This window comes from Aquarana catesbeiana, linkage group LG06 (genome assembly GCF_042186555.1).
Source record: "Aquarana catesbeiana isolate 2022-GZ linkage group LG06, ASM4218655v1, whole genome shotgun sequence".
Lineage (NCBI taxonomy): Eukaryota > Metazoa > Chordata > Amphibia > Anura > Ranidae > Aquarana > Aquarana catesbeiana.
Window position 1 is genome coordinate 111562299 of NC_133329.1, and position 17216 is coordinate 111579514.

At 44.2% G+C, this 17216-nt stretch overlaps 1 protein-coding gene across 2 annotated transcripts in view; it reads right to left on the reverse strand.

The window, feature by feature from the left end:
• USP31 (ubiquitin specific peptidase 31) overlaps positions 1 to 17216 on the reverse strand; it is a 186301-nt gene that overhangs the window by 19875 nt on the left and 149210 nt on the right. For both annotated transcript variants that reach the window (XM_073636690.1, XM_073636689.1), the window contains one exon: positions 14776 to 14934. In XM_073636690.1, coding sequence (XP_073492791.1) covers positions 14776 to 14934 — 159 coding nt within the window. The remainder of the gene's footprint in view (positions 1 to 14775; positions 14935 to 17216) is intronic.

Genomic DNA, 17216 nt, shown 5'->3' on the forward strand with positions numbered 1-17216 from the left:
ACAAACACGTAGGAAGGAGCCTCGCATGCATGCTGTCGCCACGCTGCCGTATCCTAGGTTGGGATTAGCGGCCATTGCTGCAAGTTTGGCCGTTCATGCTTTATATATTTAGATGTAAATCCTTCATTTTAAATGATATGCTATAAATTGTATAATAAAACTACTATACTGTAAACCTTTTTTTTCGGGCTCCTTGTGGTGAGCAACCTTCTGACCAGGTTTTGGTGTCATGGGCCATTATCACTGTGGAAGAGCCACTGGGTGACTATTGGGAACCCTCAAATGTTGTTTTGATGTAATGCAGTTTACCAATGGAATTCTGGTAAGTGCATATTGGTGAAGCAAAAAGCACTGGAGTCACTTTTTGCAGGTAAGCACTTTTGTCACTTTATATGTTTGAGAACACCTGTGAATATACCTTTATTGGATGATTTCAATACACTTTGGACAAGTTTTGCACTTATGGACTTGTTTTGGACTTTGGGCACGTTTTATTTGTGATATTTTTTTTTTTTATAAAATTCTCTTTATTGAATTTTAATAGATTTACAAAAAACAGAGCCTTGGGGCATTTCCCGGCTCAAAAAAGTACCACGTAATTATTTGTGATATACTGTCATATGCATGGCACTATGTTTGAAATGTTGTAGCGCTGCACTTTATTACCGAGTTGCATTATAGGATTGGTCACCTTTATGCGAGCAGCTTCACATCTGAAGCGCTCACTGGGTTTTACTTAGAGCTACATAATAACGCAAATCAGAGCTGGCCATATAATCCATGAAAATGGCAGGCAAGTCAAAATTCCTCCTATCATAATCGTACAGTACAGGACAGGACACAGGCAGCACATTAATACACCTCCTACATTATCTTTTGTGCTTTTTTTTTTTTTTTTAATCCATCATAGAGCCTTTTTGAATCTTGTAAATTTCCCCCTTCCCCACCCCCTGAATGGTCTCCTCCGACCCGGATGGTGGTGCTTGGGGTTCTCATGATGTGTGTAGTAGATCATATATTTAGCTGTAGAAACTTGTATAGATTGACTCAGAGGAAGAAGGTGTAGCCTTCAAAATGCGTCAACCAGTAAGGACCCTGCTGAGGTGCCCCTGGACTTTGGTGTGAACTGTGCTGTAGAGGCTACAAATGAGTAGCTTGATGAGTGATTTTAATTCACTTGTTTGTAAGTATAAATTTTAAAATGATTGCTTTTCAAAAAATGTGGGATAATGCACCAGACTGGCGTGCGTACCCGTTTTTATTTGTGTTTTGTAGCATATTTATATAACACGGGATATCCCCAAGCAATGAATATGAAGGAGGGTGAGTAACAGCTAGGCACACAGAACTGCCAACAGGCTCAAACAACAGGTGTCAAAAACTCAGTTCGGAGTGCCGCTGCAATAACCTTGTGGCCAAAAGCTGCATCCACAGAAGGCTGGACGTCCACCTGGTAAAACTTTGAGAAAGTATGAGCAAAGACCAAGTGGTGGCCTGACACAGTTGGGCTACAGAGGCTTGGTGCCAAAAAGCCCAGTAAACTCCTGCAGTTCTAGTGGGATTAGCAGGTACAAGTGCAGGGGGTGGTTTTTGCTTAAGAGCGTAAGCTCTTGAAATCAGGATTCTAATGCGCTGTGCAATAGTGGATTTTAAAGCAGGGTGCTCTCATGAGGTCCCACGGATAGAACAAACAGGGAATCCAATCCAATGTAGAGAGAATTTCTTTGGGTGCTAAGGAACAAGGCACAAGGATGGCAGAACTGAATTGGAACTCTGAAACCACCTTTGCAAGAAAATATGGTCATGGGCAAAAGATAACCGTGTCTTTGTAAAGAAGGAAAGACACTTTATAGGAAAGGGCTATAAGTTCAGATACACTTCTAACAGATGTGATGGCTACCAAAAAGTCCACTTTGCTGGTAACGATCTCTAGGGGAATATCCCAGATGGGTTCAAATGGTAGTTTCTGCAAGTCAGAGAGAACCAAAATAAGGTCCCACAAAAGCACAGGGTGCTGCAAGGTGGGCCAGATACAAGAAGCATCTTGAATAAAGGAATAGAAAGGCCTGGGCAATGCAGACACTTTACCTTTAAAGCGTACTTAGAGCCAAGTCCTGGTTAAAACCTGTTTGCACGAAGGACAGAATGTGGGACACAGAGTAATCTCTGGGGCTGAATTGGCTGCGTTCATACCAGGCAAAATAAGATCTCCATGAGTGTTAAAGGGGTTGTAAAGGTAAAAATGTTTTCACCTTAATGCATTCTATGCATTAAGGTGAAAAAACTACTAACCATACCGCCGTCCCCAGCCCCCCCGTTTTACTTACCTGACCCCTCGAAATTCGGCTGCTCGTTCACGTCCTCGATTCCGCTGCTCAGCCTGCCCGCTGATTGGCTACAGTGGATGGATTGGAAGCAGCGCAGCCATTGGCTCGCGCTGCTGTCAATCACATCCAATGACGCGGCACGCTGGGGGGCGGGGCCGAGTGATACAGCGAGCGGCTATAGCCGCCGGCTGTATCACGGAAGCGCGCCCGCAATAACTAACCACCATGCGAGGGAGCTCGCATTAAGGTGGTTAATTATTGCGGGGAGGAGCTGAGACAGCCGCCGAGGAACCCCAGAAGAGCAGGTTCGGGGCCACTCTGTGCAGAACGAGCTGCACAGTGAAGGCAAGTATAACATGTTTGTTATTTTTAAAAAATAAAAAAAATACCTTTACAACCCCTTTAATACTTTTCCTACTTTCAGCAAGGTAGGAAACAGACTCGGAATTTACTCTATCCTTTAAGACATGGGTTTCAACAACCATGACGTTAAAGCAAAGGACTGTGAAACAGGAAGGAAGGGAGGACCTTGAGACAGCCATTTGGGAAGGGGTCGGGGGCTGTCTTCAAAAATTCTGAGTAGGTTTGTCTACCAGGTTCTTCTGTGCCAATTGCAATTAGAATTACCCCTCTCCTTTCTTGCTGTATTTTTTGGAACAGAAAAGACAGAATTCTCACTGGAGCGAAGATTTAGATCAGCCTGAACTGAGACCAGGGGGGCCCTGGTCCCAGCAACAAACAGAAGTAGCTTGTTTTAAATATGGAGCCCAACATCTTTGACATACTGTATCAGATTGAACACATCTGGATGAAGAGACTACTCCCCGAGGTCCAAGTGCTGGTGGCTCAAATAGTCTGCCTGCTACAACCCCTGGCAAAAATTATGGAATCACCAGTTCCTGAGGATGTTCCTTCAGTTGTTTATTGTTGTAGAAAAAAAGCAGATCACAGACTTGGCCAAAAACTAAAGGCATTTCAAATGGCAACTTTCTGGCTTTAAGAAACACTAAAAGAAATCAAGAAAAATAATTGTGGTGGCCAGTAACAGTTAGATTTATAGAACAAGCACAGGGAATAAAATTATGGAATCACTCAATTCTGAGGAAAAAATTATGGAATCATGAAAAACAAACAAAATAACACTCCAACACATCACTAGTACTTTGTTGCACCACCTCCGGCTTTTATAACTGCTTGCAGTCTCTGAGGCATTGACTTAATGAGTGATAAACAGTACTCTTCATCAATCTGGCTCCAGCCTTCTGATTGCTGGGACACTAACAAGTCGGGAACGTACAAATACCCCCTAAATGACCCCTTTTTAGAAAGTAGACATTCCAAGGTATTAAGTAAGTAGCATGGTGAATTTTTTTAAGTTGTAATTTTTTCCCACAATTCTTTGAAAATGATTTTATTTATTTATTTTTACAAAATTGTCATATTAACAGGTTATTTCTCTCTCAGAGCATATGCATACAACAAATTACACCCCAAAATACATTCTGCTACTCTTCCCAAGTATGGCGATACCACATGTGTGAGACTTTTACACAGCCTGGCCACATACAAAGGCCCAACATTGAAGTAGCATCTTCATGCGCTCTACGAGCATAAATGACATCTCATTTCTCAACCACCTATTACACTTTTGAAGGTCCTAGAGCACCAGGACAATGGAATTGCCCCAAAAATGACACCATTTTGGAAAGCAAACACCCCAACGTATAATCTACGAGGCACAATAAGTCTTTTGAACGGTTCATTTTTTGCAGAAGTTTTTGGAAAATGTGGAAAAAAATGAAAAAACGCATTTTTTTTTTACAAAGTTGTCCATTTATCAGATATTTCCAACACATAGCATGTACATAGCAAAGATGACACCCCAAAATACATTCTGCTACTCCTCCTGAGTATGGCGATACACGTGTGAGACTTTTACACAGCCTGGCCACATACAGAGGCCTAACATCCAAGTAGCACCATCAGGCATTCTAGGTGCATAAATGACATATAATTTCCTGGCAACCTATCATTTTTGAAAACCCTTCATATTTCTAACACATAGCATGCACATACCAAGAATTACCAAGAATTCGGAATCCGGGAATTCCGAAACCCGGAGAAAACAAAAAAAATAAATTGTTTTCTCCATCCAGAAAAACAATTCTGGAGCCCCTCACATATGCGAGACCCCTGTGTACTACAGTAGCAGGGCAACAGATCAGTCCAAGTGGTAGGCAAAAGCATAGTCCAAAACAGGCCAGGGTCAGTTCACGTGGAAGCAGTCCAAACGGTAGGCAGAGGCATAGTCAAAAAAACAGGCCAGGGTCAGTTCACGTGGAAGGCAGTGGCATGGTTATTTGGGGAAGAATGGAAAATGGTCAGCACAGATGATAAAAATGGGGAAATGGTTAAAAATATGGGCTAATATTTTAGGGATGTATGAAAAAGTTGTAAGCATTCTCCAATGCAAAGGCCAGGTTGGGAGGGACACTGGGGACAATGGTAGCTGGTATCTTTTCTAAATTCTCTTTTGGTGCACACGCGCCATTTTTTTTGCCGTCTTCGGCCTGCTTCAGATGGTGGAATGCTGAAGGGGGAAGTGGCGCTCATGAAGTCGGCAAACAGCCTCAGAGCGAAGGTCTTCTGGAGGGGGGGGGGGTGTGTGTCTTTGGTGATAGATGAGGGACGTGACAACTTCTATGAATTTTAGGAAGGGGGCGGGGCTTTCAATGGATTTGGTGTAGACTACGTAGGAATTGTAAATGGCCAAATGGATGAGATAAATTGCTACCTACCAGAATCGGGACCTCCTTATTGCCAAATAGGGCTGAATCATTTGATCAATGAAATCCACCCCCCCCCCATGTAGATATTATAATCTTGGACACAAGTTGGCTTTTCAATGGGACCTCGTCTTCTTTGTACCTCAATTGTAGTGTCATCATGGATGGTGGACATCATGTGCACATCCCTTTTATCCTTCCACCTCAAGGCCAGCACTTCGTTGCATCTCAATGATGCTCTTTCCCCCCTTCGCTTTTTGTTCACTAGAGATTGTGGGAAGCCCTTCCTATTTTTTTCTGGAGGTTCCACAGGCCAGGGTTTTTGCAATGTATACGTGTTTGAAAAGGGGCAGGCTCGTGTAAAAGTTGTCAAGGTATATGTGATATCCTTTGTTCAGAAGTGGGTATGCCAGATCCCATAAATCTTTCCAGTTGTGCCCATGTAGGCCGGGCATTCAGGGGGCTGGAGCTGCGAATCTCTTCCTTCATATATGCGGAACGCATACAGATATGCCGTGGCTCTCTCACAGAGCTTGTATAATTTTACTCCGTATCTGGCCCTTTTGCTAGGAATATATTGCTTTATTCCTAGCCGGCCTGAAAAGGGTACCAGGGACTCATCGACACATATATTCTGATCAGGGACATAGAGTTCTGCAAATTGTTGGGAAAAGAAATTTATCAGTGGGCGAATCTTGTATAACTTGTCGTAATTTGGATGATTGTGGGGAGGGCACTGTGTGTTGTCGCTAAAGTGAAGAAAGCGCATTATCATCTTGTATCGGGATCTGGCCATTACGGCAGAATAAATCGGCATGTTGTGGATAGGGTTGGTGGACCAATAGGCATGTTCTTCATTTTTTTTTTTGTAATCCCCATGTTTAGGGTGAGGCCCATAAACAATTTGAACGCCTCCAAATTCAGATCTCTCCACTCAAAAGGAAGGGCATATGAAGATTGGGGATTGTTGGCAATATATTGCTGGGCATATAAATTTGTCTGGCCCACAATAAATTGCAGTATAGTGTGGGGCAAAAACAGGTGAAAGCAATTGATCTGAGAAATTTTGGGTGTTGGTCTGCACACCTGGCAGTGCTGTGAAAGGGGGAACAATTGGTGATGCCGAGTTGGAAGGCAGCCACGTTGGGTTGGCAAGACCATCTGGCATGTTTGTAGAGGCCCTGGCTCTTGGGGGGGTGTGACACTCCAGTAGTTGGATTGGAATTTCCTGTGCTGGTACTCAAGCGTGATGTGGCAGCACTGGTACTGGGTCTGGGCATTTGTTCCTGGGGCCTATTGCTGGTGGCAGCACTGGTACTGGGCCTGGGAATATAATCCTGGTTTCCAGAGTGCCATGCCCTTTTAGGAGGGACCCATTCTTCCTCCGAATCATTTGCCAATTCACTATTCGATTCAAATGCCGAATTTGATTCAGAATTGGAATCTGATGAGAACTCCCCGTTGCTCTCATCGGTCATGGAGAGGATCTGGAAAGCCTCCCCACTGTTGTATACTCTTTTGGACATGACACTGTGTGACAGGTGGCAGTCACTGATAGGTGATGATGGTGTGACAGGCGATGGTCACTGATGGCTGGCGGTCACTGATGGGCGACGGGTGATGGCTGGCGGTCACTGATGGGCGACGGGTGATGGCTGGCGGTCACTGATGGGCGACGGGTGATGGCTGGCGGTCACTGATGGGCGACGGGTGATGGCTGGCGGTCACTGATGGGCGACGGGTGATGGCTGGCGGTCACTGATGGGCGACGGGTGATGGCTGGCGGTCACTGATGGGCGACGGGTGATGGCTGGCGGTCACTGATGGGCGACGGGTGATGGCTGGCGGTCACTGATGGGCGACGGGTGATGGCTGGCGGTCACTGATGGGCGACGGGTGATGGCTGGCGGTCACTGATGGGCGACGGGTGATGGCTGGCGGTCACTGATGGGCGACGGGTGATGGCTGGCGGTCACTGATGGGCGACGGGTGATGGCTGGCGGTCACTGATGGGCGACGGGTGATGGCTGGCGGTCACTGATGGGCGACGGGTGATGGCTGACAGGTGCGTCACCGATGGGTGACAGGTGCACCGCCGGCGGTCACCGATGGGTGACAGGTGCACCGCCGGCGGTCACCGATGGGTGACAGGTGCACCGCCGGCGGTCACCGATGGGTGACAGGTGCACCGCCGACGGTCACCGATGGCAGTCCCTTATGTCAGTGGTCATCAACCCTGTCCTCAGGGCCCACTAACAAGCCAGGTTTTATGTATTACCTTGGGGTGATGCAGACTAGAATACTGCAATCACTGAGCAGCAAATTATATCACCTGTAATGTATTTCAGTTATCTTGAAAACCTGGCCTGTTAGTGGGCCCTGAGGACAGGGTTGATGACCACTGCCTTATGTGACAGGTGCACTTTATTGGGTGACTGTGGTGACTGTTGGGTGACAGATGACAATTGGTTGGGCGATGGGACAGGTGTGGTGTTGGTGCAGACACTACAGAACACAGATCGGTAACTCACTGCTTCTGGCTCTTCTCTCCTCACACTGGAAACGGTGTGTGAGGAGAGAAGAGCTGGCAACAGCTAGTTACCGCTCTGTGTTTCCATTTATGATCGGCTTTTAAAGGATCACAGCTGATCACGTGGGTAAACAGCCGGCCAATGGCTGTTAACCGGCGTCGGTGACGAGCAGTGTTCCTGGGAACACACCGCCACCAACGTGCACGCGCAGCGCACGATCCTGCGCATGCGCCGTGCACATTGGGGTGGACCTATCTGTGATCGGCCGTGATGAAGTCACGTGGTAAACAGCCATGTCCAATGGCTGTTAACCCCCATCGGTGGCGAGTGGTGTCTCCGTGACACGCCACCACCGAAGGAACAGGGAAGCGCGCACACGACAACGCACATTCCCTGTTTAAATGGGAGGCCGTCATATGATGCCCGCCACGAGAGCCGCGCCGCCTGGCCCTCAATTGACAGCCGTCGGTCGGCAAGCAGTTAAAACAGTTTTTTTTTTTGCTAGAAAATTACGTAGAACCCACAAACATTATATATTGTTTTTTTCCCAACATCCTAGAGAATGAAATGGCAGTCATTGCAATACTTTTTTTGCACCGTATTTGCGCAGCGGTCTTACAAGCACACTTTTTTGGAAAAATTTCACTTTTTTGAATAAAAAAAAAAAATAAGACAACATTAAAGTTAGCCCAATTTTTTTATATATTGTGAAAGATAATGTTACGCCGAGTAAATTGATACCCAACATGTCACGCTTCAAAATTGCGCCCGCTCGTGGAATGGCGTCAAACTTTTACCCTCAAAAATCTCCATAGGCGACGTTTAAAAAAATTCTACAGGTTGCATATTTTTAGTTACAGAGGAGGTGTGGGGCTAGAATTATTGTTCTCGCTCTACCGATCGCGGCGATACCTCACGTGTGTGGTTTGACCACCGTTTTCATATGCGGGCGCTACTCACGTATGCGTTCGCATCTGAGCACGAGCTCGTCGGACGGGGCGTTTAAAATTTTTTTTTTCTTATTTTACTTTATTTAATTTTTTTTTTTTAAATTTGGGTCACTTTTATTCCTAATACAAGGAATGTAAACATCCCTTGTAAAAGAAAAAAGCATGACAGGTCCTCTTAAATATGAGATCTGGGGTCAAAAAGTCCCCAGATCTCATATTTGGACTTAAATGCAATAAAAAAAAAAAAAAATTTTGTGATTTGAAAAAATGACATTGAAAAAAATGTGACTAAGACATATGGGCGGAAGTGACGTTTTGACGTCGCTTCCGCCCTGTTATGGTATGGAAACTGGTGGGGGCCATCTTCCCCTCACTCGTCTCCATACCAAGGGAGACAGACGCGATTGCCTCCGCCACTGCCGACGGAGGGCACCGGATCACGGCGGGAGGGCCCCCTTCTCCCGCCACCGATAAAAAGTGATTTTGCACTTTTTGAATCCGTCAGAGACCACTTTTTTCTTGTAGCCGACCGCCGGCCGAACACAGGGATACCGGGTTATGGCAGCTAGCTGCTGCCATAAAAACGATATCCATCCCAAAAGTAGGGACGTACATTGGTGTCCAGCGGTCGGCAAGTGGTTAATGTCTTAACCCCTGGCAACAAAAGCGAGTACACCCCTAAGTGAAAATGTCCAAATTGGGCCCAAAGTGTCAATATTTTGTGTGACCACCATTATTTTCCAGCACTGCCTTAACCCTCTTGGGCATGGAGTTTACCAGAGCTTCACAGGTTTCCACTGGAGTCCTCTTCCACTCCTCCATGACGACATCACAGAGCTGGTGGATGTCAGAGACCTTGCGCTCCTCCACTGTCACTTTGAGGATGCCCCACAGATACTCAATAGGGTTTAGGTCTGGAGACATGCTTGGCCAGTCCATCACCTTTACCCTCAGCTTCTTTAGCAAGGCAGTGGTCATCTTGGAGGTGTGTTTGAGGTCGTTATGTTGGAATACTGCCCTGCAGCCCAGTCTCTGGAGGAAGGGGAACATGCTCTGCTTCAGTATGTCACAGTACATGTTGGCATTCATGGTTCCCCTCAATGAACTGTAGCTCCCCAGTGCCGACAGAACTCGTGCAGCCCCAGACCATGACACTCCCACCACCATGCTTGACTGTAGGCAAGACACACTTGTCTTTGTACTCACCTTGTTGCTGCCACACACGCTCAACACCATCTGAACCAAATAAGTTTATCTTGGTCTCATCAGACAATAGGGCATGTTTCCAGTAATCCATGTCCTTAGTCTGCTTGTCTTCTGGGACGACAGTGATGCAGACCAATTTGATGCAGTGTGCGGCGTATGGTCTGAGCACTGACAGGCTGACCCCCCACCCCTTCAACCTCTGCAGCAATGCTGGCAGCACTCATGTGTCTTTTCCCCCCAACGAAAACCTCTGGATGTGACGCTGAGCATGTGCACTCAACTTTTGGTTGACCATGGCACAGCTTGTTCTGAGTGAAACCGGTCCTGTTAAACTGCTGTATGGTCATGGCCACCTTGCTGCAGCTTCGTTTCAGGGTCTTGGCAATCTTCTTATAGCCTAGGCCATCTTTATGTAGAGCAACAATTTTTTTTTCAGATCCTCAGAGTTCTTTGCCATGAGGTGCCATGTTGAACTTCCAGCGACCAGTATGAGAGAGTGAGAGCGATAACACCAATTTAACACACCTGCTCCCCATTCACACCTGAGACCTTGTACCACTAGCAAATCACATGACACTGGGGAGGGAAAATGGCTAATTGGGCCCAATTTGGACATTTTCACTTAGGGGTGTACTCACTTTTGTCGCCAGTGGTTTAGACATTAATGACTATGTTGAGTTATTTTGAGGGGACAGCAAATTTACACTGTTATACAAGCTGTACACTCACTACTTTACATTGTAGCAAAGTGTCATTTCTTCATTGCTGTCACATGAAAAAATATAGAATAAAATATTTACAAAAATGTGAGGGGTGTACTCACTTTTGTGAATATATATATATATATATATATATATATATATATATATATATATATATATATATATATATATATACACACATATACATATATATACACACACACACTATAACTAGGTACTAACATTTATAGGTAAAGTTGATTGATCCAGGGAATATCAGATTGCCTCTCGGGAGGGTCAGGAAGGAATTTTTTTTTCCCCCTGCTGTAAGAAAATTGGCTTTGCTGGGGTTTTTTCCCTTCCTTTGGGTCAACTGTGGGTACAGGATTGTGTATATGAGATTGTATGACTTTTTTTTTGGTTGAACGCGATGGACTTTTTTCAACCTGAACTATTATGTAACTATGTAGATGGGATCTACAAAAATCTGAAACAAAGGTTACTAGTACATATGGTTACAGCAATCCAATGACTGTTGCAATTCATATGCTTCTGGGTATGGAGAAATGCCATATAGTTTAGGTCCCATGCGAATACTCCTCATTCGCATTCCAAAGCATCATATACTGCATACATCTATGATCACTTCTGCAATGCCTGACATCCTACATCCTACATCCTATTTTGTGCAATTTTTCCTGTCAACATCTTGATCAGTAAAAGTTTTGGATTATAAATTTTTACCCATTCCAATGCTACCACCTGCTGTAATATGGATCAGACATTCCATTAATTGAGGAAAACAGCCAAATTCAGACCTGATGATGAGGACAATGGCTGATTCTTAAAAAAAAAAAAAAACTTAACAGTTCTCATGTTTTAGTAGTATTGTACTAGAAGCTGAAATAGCTGGCTTACCTGACACTGTCCTGAGAAGAGAGAGGTGCTGGAAAGAGGCAGGAGCCTGGGATTGATACATTTGTCTACTTTATGATAAGGAGATAAGTAATTTTGCAAAACCTAAATGTATGTACTTTTAACCCAATTTAAAAAAAATGTTATACAGCAGTGAAAACAATATGTCTGTTACCTTAAAGTAGAGCTAAATGCAAAACTTTTTTTTTTCATTTTGGGTAGAGTAAGGGAGGGTTAAAACCAGTCAGATTTTTTTTTTTTTGGTATCTGTGTCCCATTGCGGAGATTTACCTTCACTCCTGTTCCATAGCCAAACAAGAAGTAAGACATTATGCCTGCAAATTAAGAGAATTCCTTGCCCCCTCCCCCCCAGGTCACCAGAACTAGTGTCCCCATTAGAAGATTTCCCCTCTGTTACTTTTCAGGGGACAACCCAAATTTTGGAGTTTTCTTTTAATTTCAATAATAGAAAACAGGACAAATAGAGAGGGTGTATCTCCCTAATGGGAGGCACAAACAGCAATGGAAACTGATAGATGTTCTAATCCCTCTCCACTCTATTCAAAACAAACAAAAAAAAAAAAAAGTTTTGCCTTTAGTTATACTTTAAAATAATTGTAATGGTTTTACACAGAGCAGCCCTGAACCACTTCTTCTGGATTCCCCCTTTTAGGGGCTCTCAGATTCCCCTCCCTTCCAAGTGTCCATATAGGAAGCCACATTCTATGGGGGCACTCATGTAGGCGTGATCCTGAGCTGGGCTGAGCAAGTCTAAGGCACAGCGCTGGCTTGAGATCGGGCTGAAGAAGTATTTAATGGGGAGGGTCAGGTTTTTTTTAACCCTATAGAGAGAAGACATTAAAGTAAAAAACCTTTAGCCTTTACAACCACTTTAATGTTTCCCTAAGGAGAGAGCGGCAATTATTGCTTACTGTGGAGGAGAAGGTTTGGAACCAGGTGGAAAGGAGTGATTATAATAGAAGCTCTGGTGTGCGAATGGGGCTAATAATGACCTCCTACATCCTAGAGTTTCAAAATCTCTGGTGAGCTTGGTGTGACACTAAGTATTGAAGTGGTATACAAAACGGATTAGGGAGGAGGTGCACAAAATGTGTATAGGATCTGGAGTAGCATGATTGCACATTGAAGATTTGAGAGAATTTTGCACTGAAGCATTTTGGACTTTATTTATGAACATCGCAGACTATATAAGCACAAGCAATTCACATGCAATACGATTTGAGACCATTCATTTTGAATGGGCTGAATCGCACTGGACCACACCAAAAGTAGAGAATGCACTACTTAACCACTTGCTTACAGGGCACTTAAACCCCCCTCCTATCCAGACCAATTTTCAGCTTTCAGCGCTGTCGCACTTTGAATGACAATTGCGCGATCATACAACACTGTACTCAAATGAAATTTTTATCATTTTTTCCCCACAAATAGAGCTTTCTTTTGGTGGTATTTGATCACCTCTGCGGTTTTTATTTTTTGTTAAAAAAATGTAAAAAGACCGAATTTTTAAAAAAAATAATTTTTTTTTTTTTTTTTTTTTTTTTTTTTATATTTTGTTATAAAATTTTAAAAAGGGTAATTTATCTCCTTCATTGATGTACGCTGATGAGGCGGCACTGGTGGGCACTGATGGGTGGCAGTGATGGGCACTGATCTGGTACATTGATAGGCAACACTGCTAGGTGGCACTGATTGGCATTGATAGGTGACACTTGTGGGCATTGATAGTTGGCACTCATGGGCACTGTGAGGTAGCACTGGCAGGGGGTACTGGTGGCACAATTGAGGCATTATTGCCTCCTCCTCTTCGGGACCGATGTCCCTTGCTAACGAGCCAGTGATCGGCTTTTTTTTCTCCTCGCACTGTCAGCGCGAGGAGAAAAAAAAAAAACGATCACAGACCTTTTCTTTTGATCATGTGATCAGCTGTCATTGGCTGACAGCTGATCACATGGTAAGGGGCCGGGACCGGCCCCTTACTTGGATCGGTGATCAGCCGAGTCTCAGTGACTCGTGATCACATCGCGCTCGGTGCGCGCCCTGTAGGGCGCAGGGGAGGCCGTCATATGACGGCCTCCCGGGAATTAAGGTCCGCTCTGTAGCCGTCATTCGGCTATAGCGCGGATATCAAGCGGTTAAAAAAATGCACCGCAACCAGAATGCATGGTACTTCCCGTGCATGCAAACGCATTGCGTTTGGGATGTCATTAACATAACCTTGACACCCGCTGCAAATCACAATTGCAGTGCGTTTTTAACGTGGTGCAGGAAATGCGCACGTAACGCGGGTGCAGGAGTTTGGAGCCAAGAGGAAAGGAATTATTATAATCTGAGCTCTGGAGCGCTGATGAGGCCGATATTGACCTCCTAGCACCTTGAGGTCCAACATTTCTGATCAGCTTTACGTGACACACAGAGTGTCTGAAGTGGCACATAGCACTGATTAAGGAGGAGATTGCACAAGATTTACATACGATTTAGGTCTCTATGTGTATGGTAACAGGGTTGCATATTGAAGATTTGAGTGTGTTTTGCACAAAGGCATTTTGAACTTTTTTATTTGTGAATTATGAGATATTAAAAACCATAAATGGTAAACTTTTTAAAGGATACTCATATAGGAGGTTTTAAGAAACTTTTTTTTTTTTTTACTTTATTGGAATTGGTCTGTGTATGTCGTATGGTATAGTATGCTATTTTTTTTTTCCCCCATTGTAATTGTTACAGATGGTTTAGTATCCGATTTATAGTAGATCTCAGGAAGGGGCCTGAAAATATATATTTTACTACAAGGCCTTTAATGAGGGGAGCTGGGATAAACTTAAAGTGGGTGTAAACCTGATTCATGAAATTTGACCTAAGCACATATCTGTAGTGTTTTCTTATCTCTCTCCAAAGCCCCAAGTCCTGTGCCTTCCTGCTGCTCCATTCTTCTGTTATCAGCATGATAACTTCTGACAAGTTCTCCGACAAACAAGATAAAACCGGCCTGAAATTTGTGTCGGTGGGTGCTATAAACAGATTAGCAGAGAGCTGGGGTATTCACAGCACAGCTCTGCACATTCCTTCTGTCCTCTGCCTATGTGGGGTGGGGGTGTGTGCCTTTCCTCCAATCAGCTGTCACACAGTTTATGCCAAGAATCCACATCCAGTGCTGAACAGGAAGAAAAAAAATCTCTAACATGATGTGCACTTTCTAAAGAATATAGTTAGTTGAAGACAGCAGATATACATGTGAGGGTTTACATCCACTTTAAAAGGAAAACTACACCAGAAGTGAAACATGGCTGCAGTTAACATTCACCATATCCCATGGATTAAGCAGGAATAAAACATACCTGCCACAGAACTGTTTGCTGACCAGGATGGCACTGCTGCTCGTCGCTGATAGAAAAGGATATAAGCCGCTGGCTTGCACACTTCATCTTCTGCAAGTGCCTGCACTTCACTGTCATCAAAGCAGTACCACATGCCATCCACAGAGTTTTTACAGTAAGCTGAAAAAAAAAATTAGATGGTCAAACAATGAACTTGAAGCTCTAGGCAAAAAGCAATAAACACCTAGCGCACATAGATGTTTACTATTTTACCTGCAAAAAATCTGTAATTCTCTACACCCAATATAGTTATTTATGCACATTTTCAGCACTGCACAGCCAAACAAGTGACACTCAGAGTTCTTGATTAAAGTGGTTGTAAAGGTAAAAGTTTTTCAAAAATCTGCTCTCCCCAGCCTCCCTCAAACACTTGTCGGGACTCGATTTTTGCCCATTTGCAGCAGCTCTTCTTTCCTCTCTCTTCCCACAGAAGACTCGGCAGCAGCGAGAACCATTGGCTTCTGCTGCTGTCAGTCAAAAGTGGAGGGTGGGGATGAGCCCCACACCACCCAGCTCAAAATAAAGCCCCTACAAGCAACCTCCCCCCGCACCAGGTAAGCAGCTTGCTATGAAGGAAACAGGAAAAGAGGTGGAGCCAGGAGTGGCGGCAGAGGACCCCAGAAGTGGAGGTTCGGAGCTGCTCTGTGCAATACCATTGCACAGAGCAAGTATAACATGTTTATTGAACCGTTGCAATCACTTTAAGGATCTATGACCCCTACCACCTTGAGCCTCCGTCCAGTGATCAGGAATCTGATATGCAAAGTACTAATGTTAGGCCAAAAAAGATAAAGTAGTGATATTGCTGACTACTAAGAGCTACACGATCATTAAAATATCGTGATCTCGATTCAACCCCCCCTCACGATCTTAATCCGGCATTTCCGCAATTCTATGTAACAAGTGCAGAGCCGTTTTCTGCTCAGAGATGTATAAAAAAAAAAAAAATGGCAAATGTTTATCAACATTCCTCAGTGCTAGGAGATAAAGAGAAACATTGTAATTACGTTCTTTTAGAGCAAAGGGAAGAACTTCGGTCTGTAAACGAGCTCAGTTTAACCACTTAAAGACTAATGCCGCGTACACACGAGCGGACTTTGCAGCATACTTTGCCCGGCAGACTTTTCGATGGACTTTACGACGGACTTTCTGAATGAGCGGACTTGCCTACACACAATCAACCAAAGTCCGATGAATTCGTACGTGATGACTTACGACCGGACTAAAACAAGGAAGTTCATAGCCAGTAGCCAATAGCTGCCCTAGCGTGGCTTTTTGTCCGTCGAACTAGCATACAGACGAGCGGACTTTTCGACCGGACTCGAGTCCGTCGGACAGATTTGAAACATGATTCAAATCTAAGTTCATCCAACTTTTGAGAAAACAAAGTCCGCTGGAGCCCACACACTATCGAATTGTCCGACGAAATCCAGTACGCCGGGCAAAGTCTGCCATAAAGTCCGCTCGTGTGTACGCGGCATTAGCCTTTTTCTGACACTTTTTTGCTGGAAAATTACTTAGAATCCCCAAACATTGTTAAAAAAGGAAGAAAAAAAAAAATCAATAGCAGTCCCTACTTCCTTCTATCTCAGCGCTATGGGTTTCAAACTTCAACAATAAAAGCAAACGGTTATAAAACCATACAATAACAATGTATATCAAACAGCAGCCACTTAAAAAATGGATAACAAACTCATATGTGACAAATCATTCAAGACTGTTTAAACAGATAGAAAATTCATCAAAGCAGCGCTCCTGTCAAAGAATCACATTGACTGGCTAGCATATGTTAAATAACATATACGGACAATGGATACAAAAAGTTGGAAAAATAGCAGCAAAATAATAAATGGAGATAAGAGAGCAGTCTGTAGTGGATAAAGTTGGTGGACCTAAAATAATCAGCTGACCTGTGCACCTTTCACCAAATTCCTCCAAACTGTGCTCCACACACCCCGCTGGGGTTTAACCTCACCGAAACGATACAACAATCAGGCCTCAATCACCATCGGTATCCTGCCCTATATACGGATAGAACCACGCTGGAAAGCCTCAGGATTAAGGAAATCCAGGAGCATGAGAAGAAAAACTCCACATAGAACAGTTTCGTTTGACTTTTTATTGTGTTCATCCGATTAAAATTCAATATTTGTATAAAACTTTCACATGCCTTTTCCAAGTTGACCGTATAGGTTAGTGTCGGTATACCGGTCTATCCATCATTCCTGCTGGGAGGCCAGAGATGCTGCGGGAACGATCTCAGTGAACTCACCGCTTCGCATTTCCTCCTTCCGGTTTCCTAGCTGGGTCCTAGGACTGCACGTCTGTTACGTCTCTTCTGGTCACTGTAAGATCACGCCCTGATGCACTTCGTGTGAGGGTTTGGTCTTACGGTGCAGAGT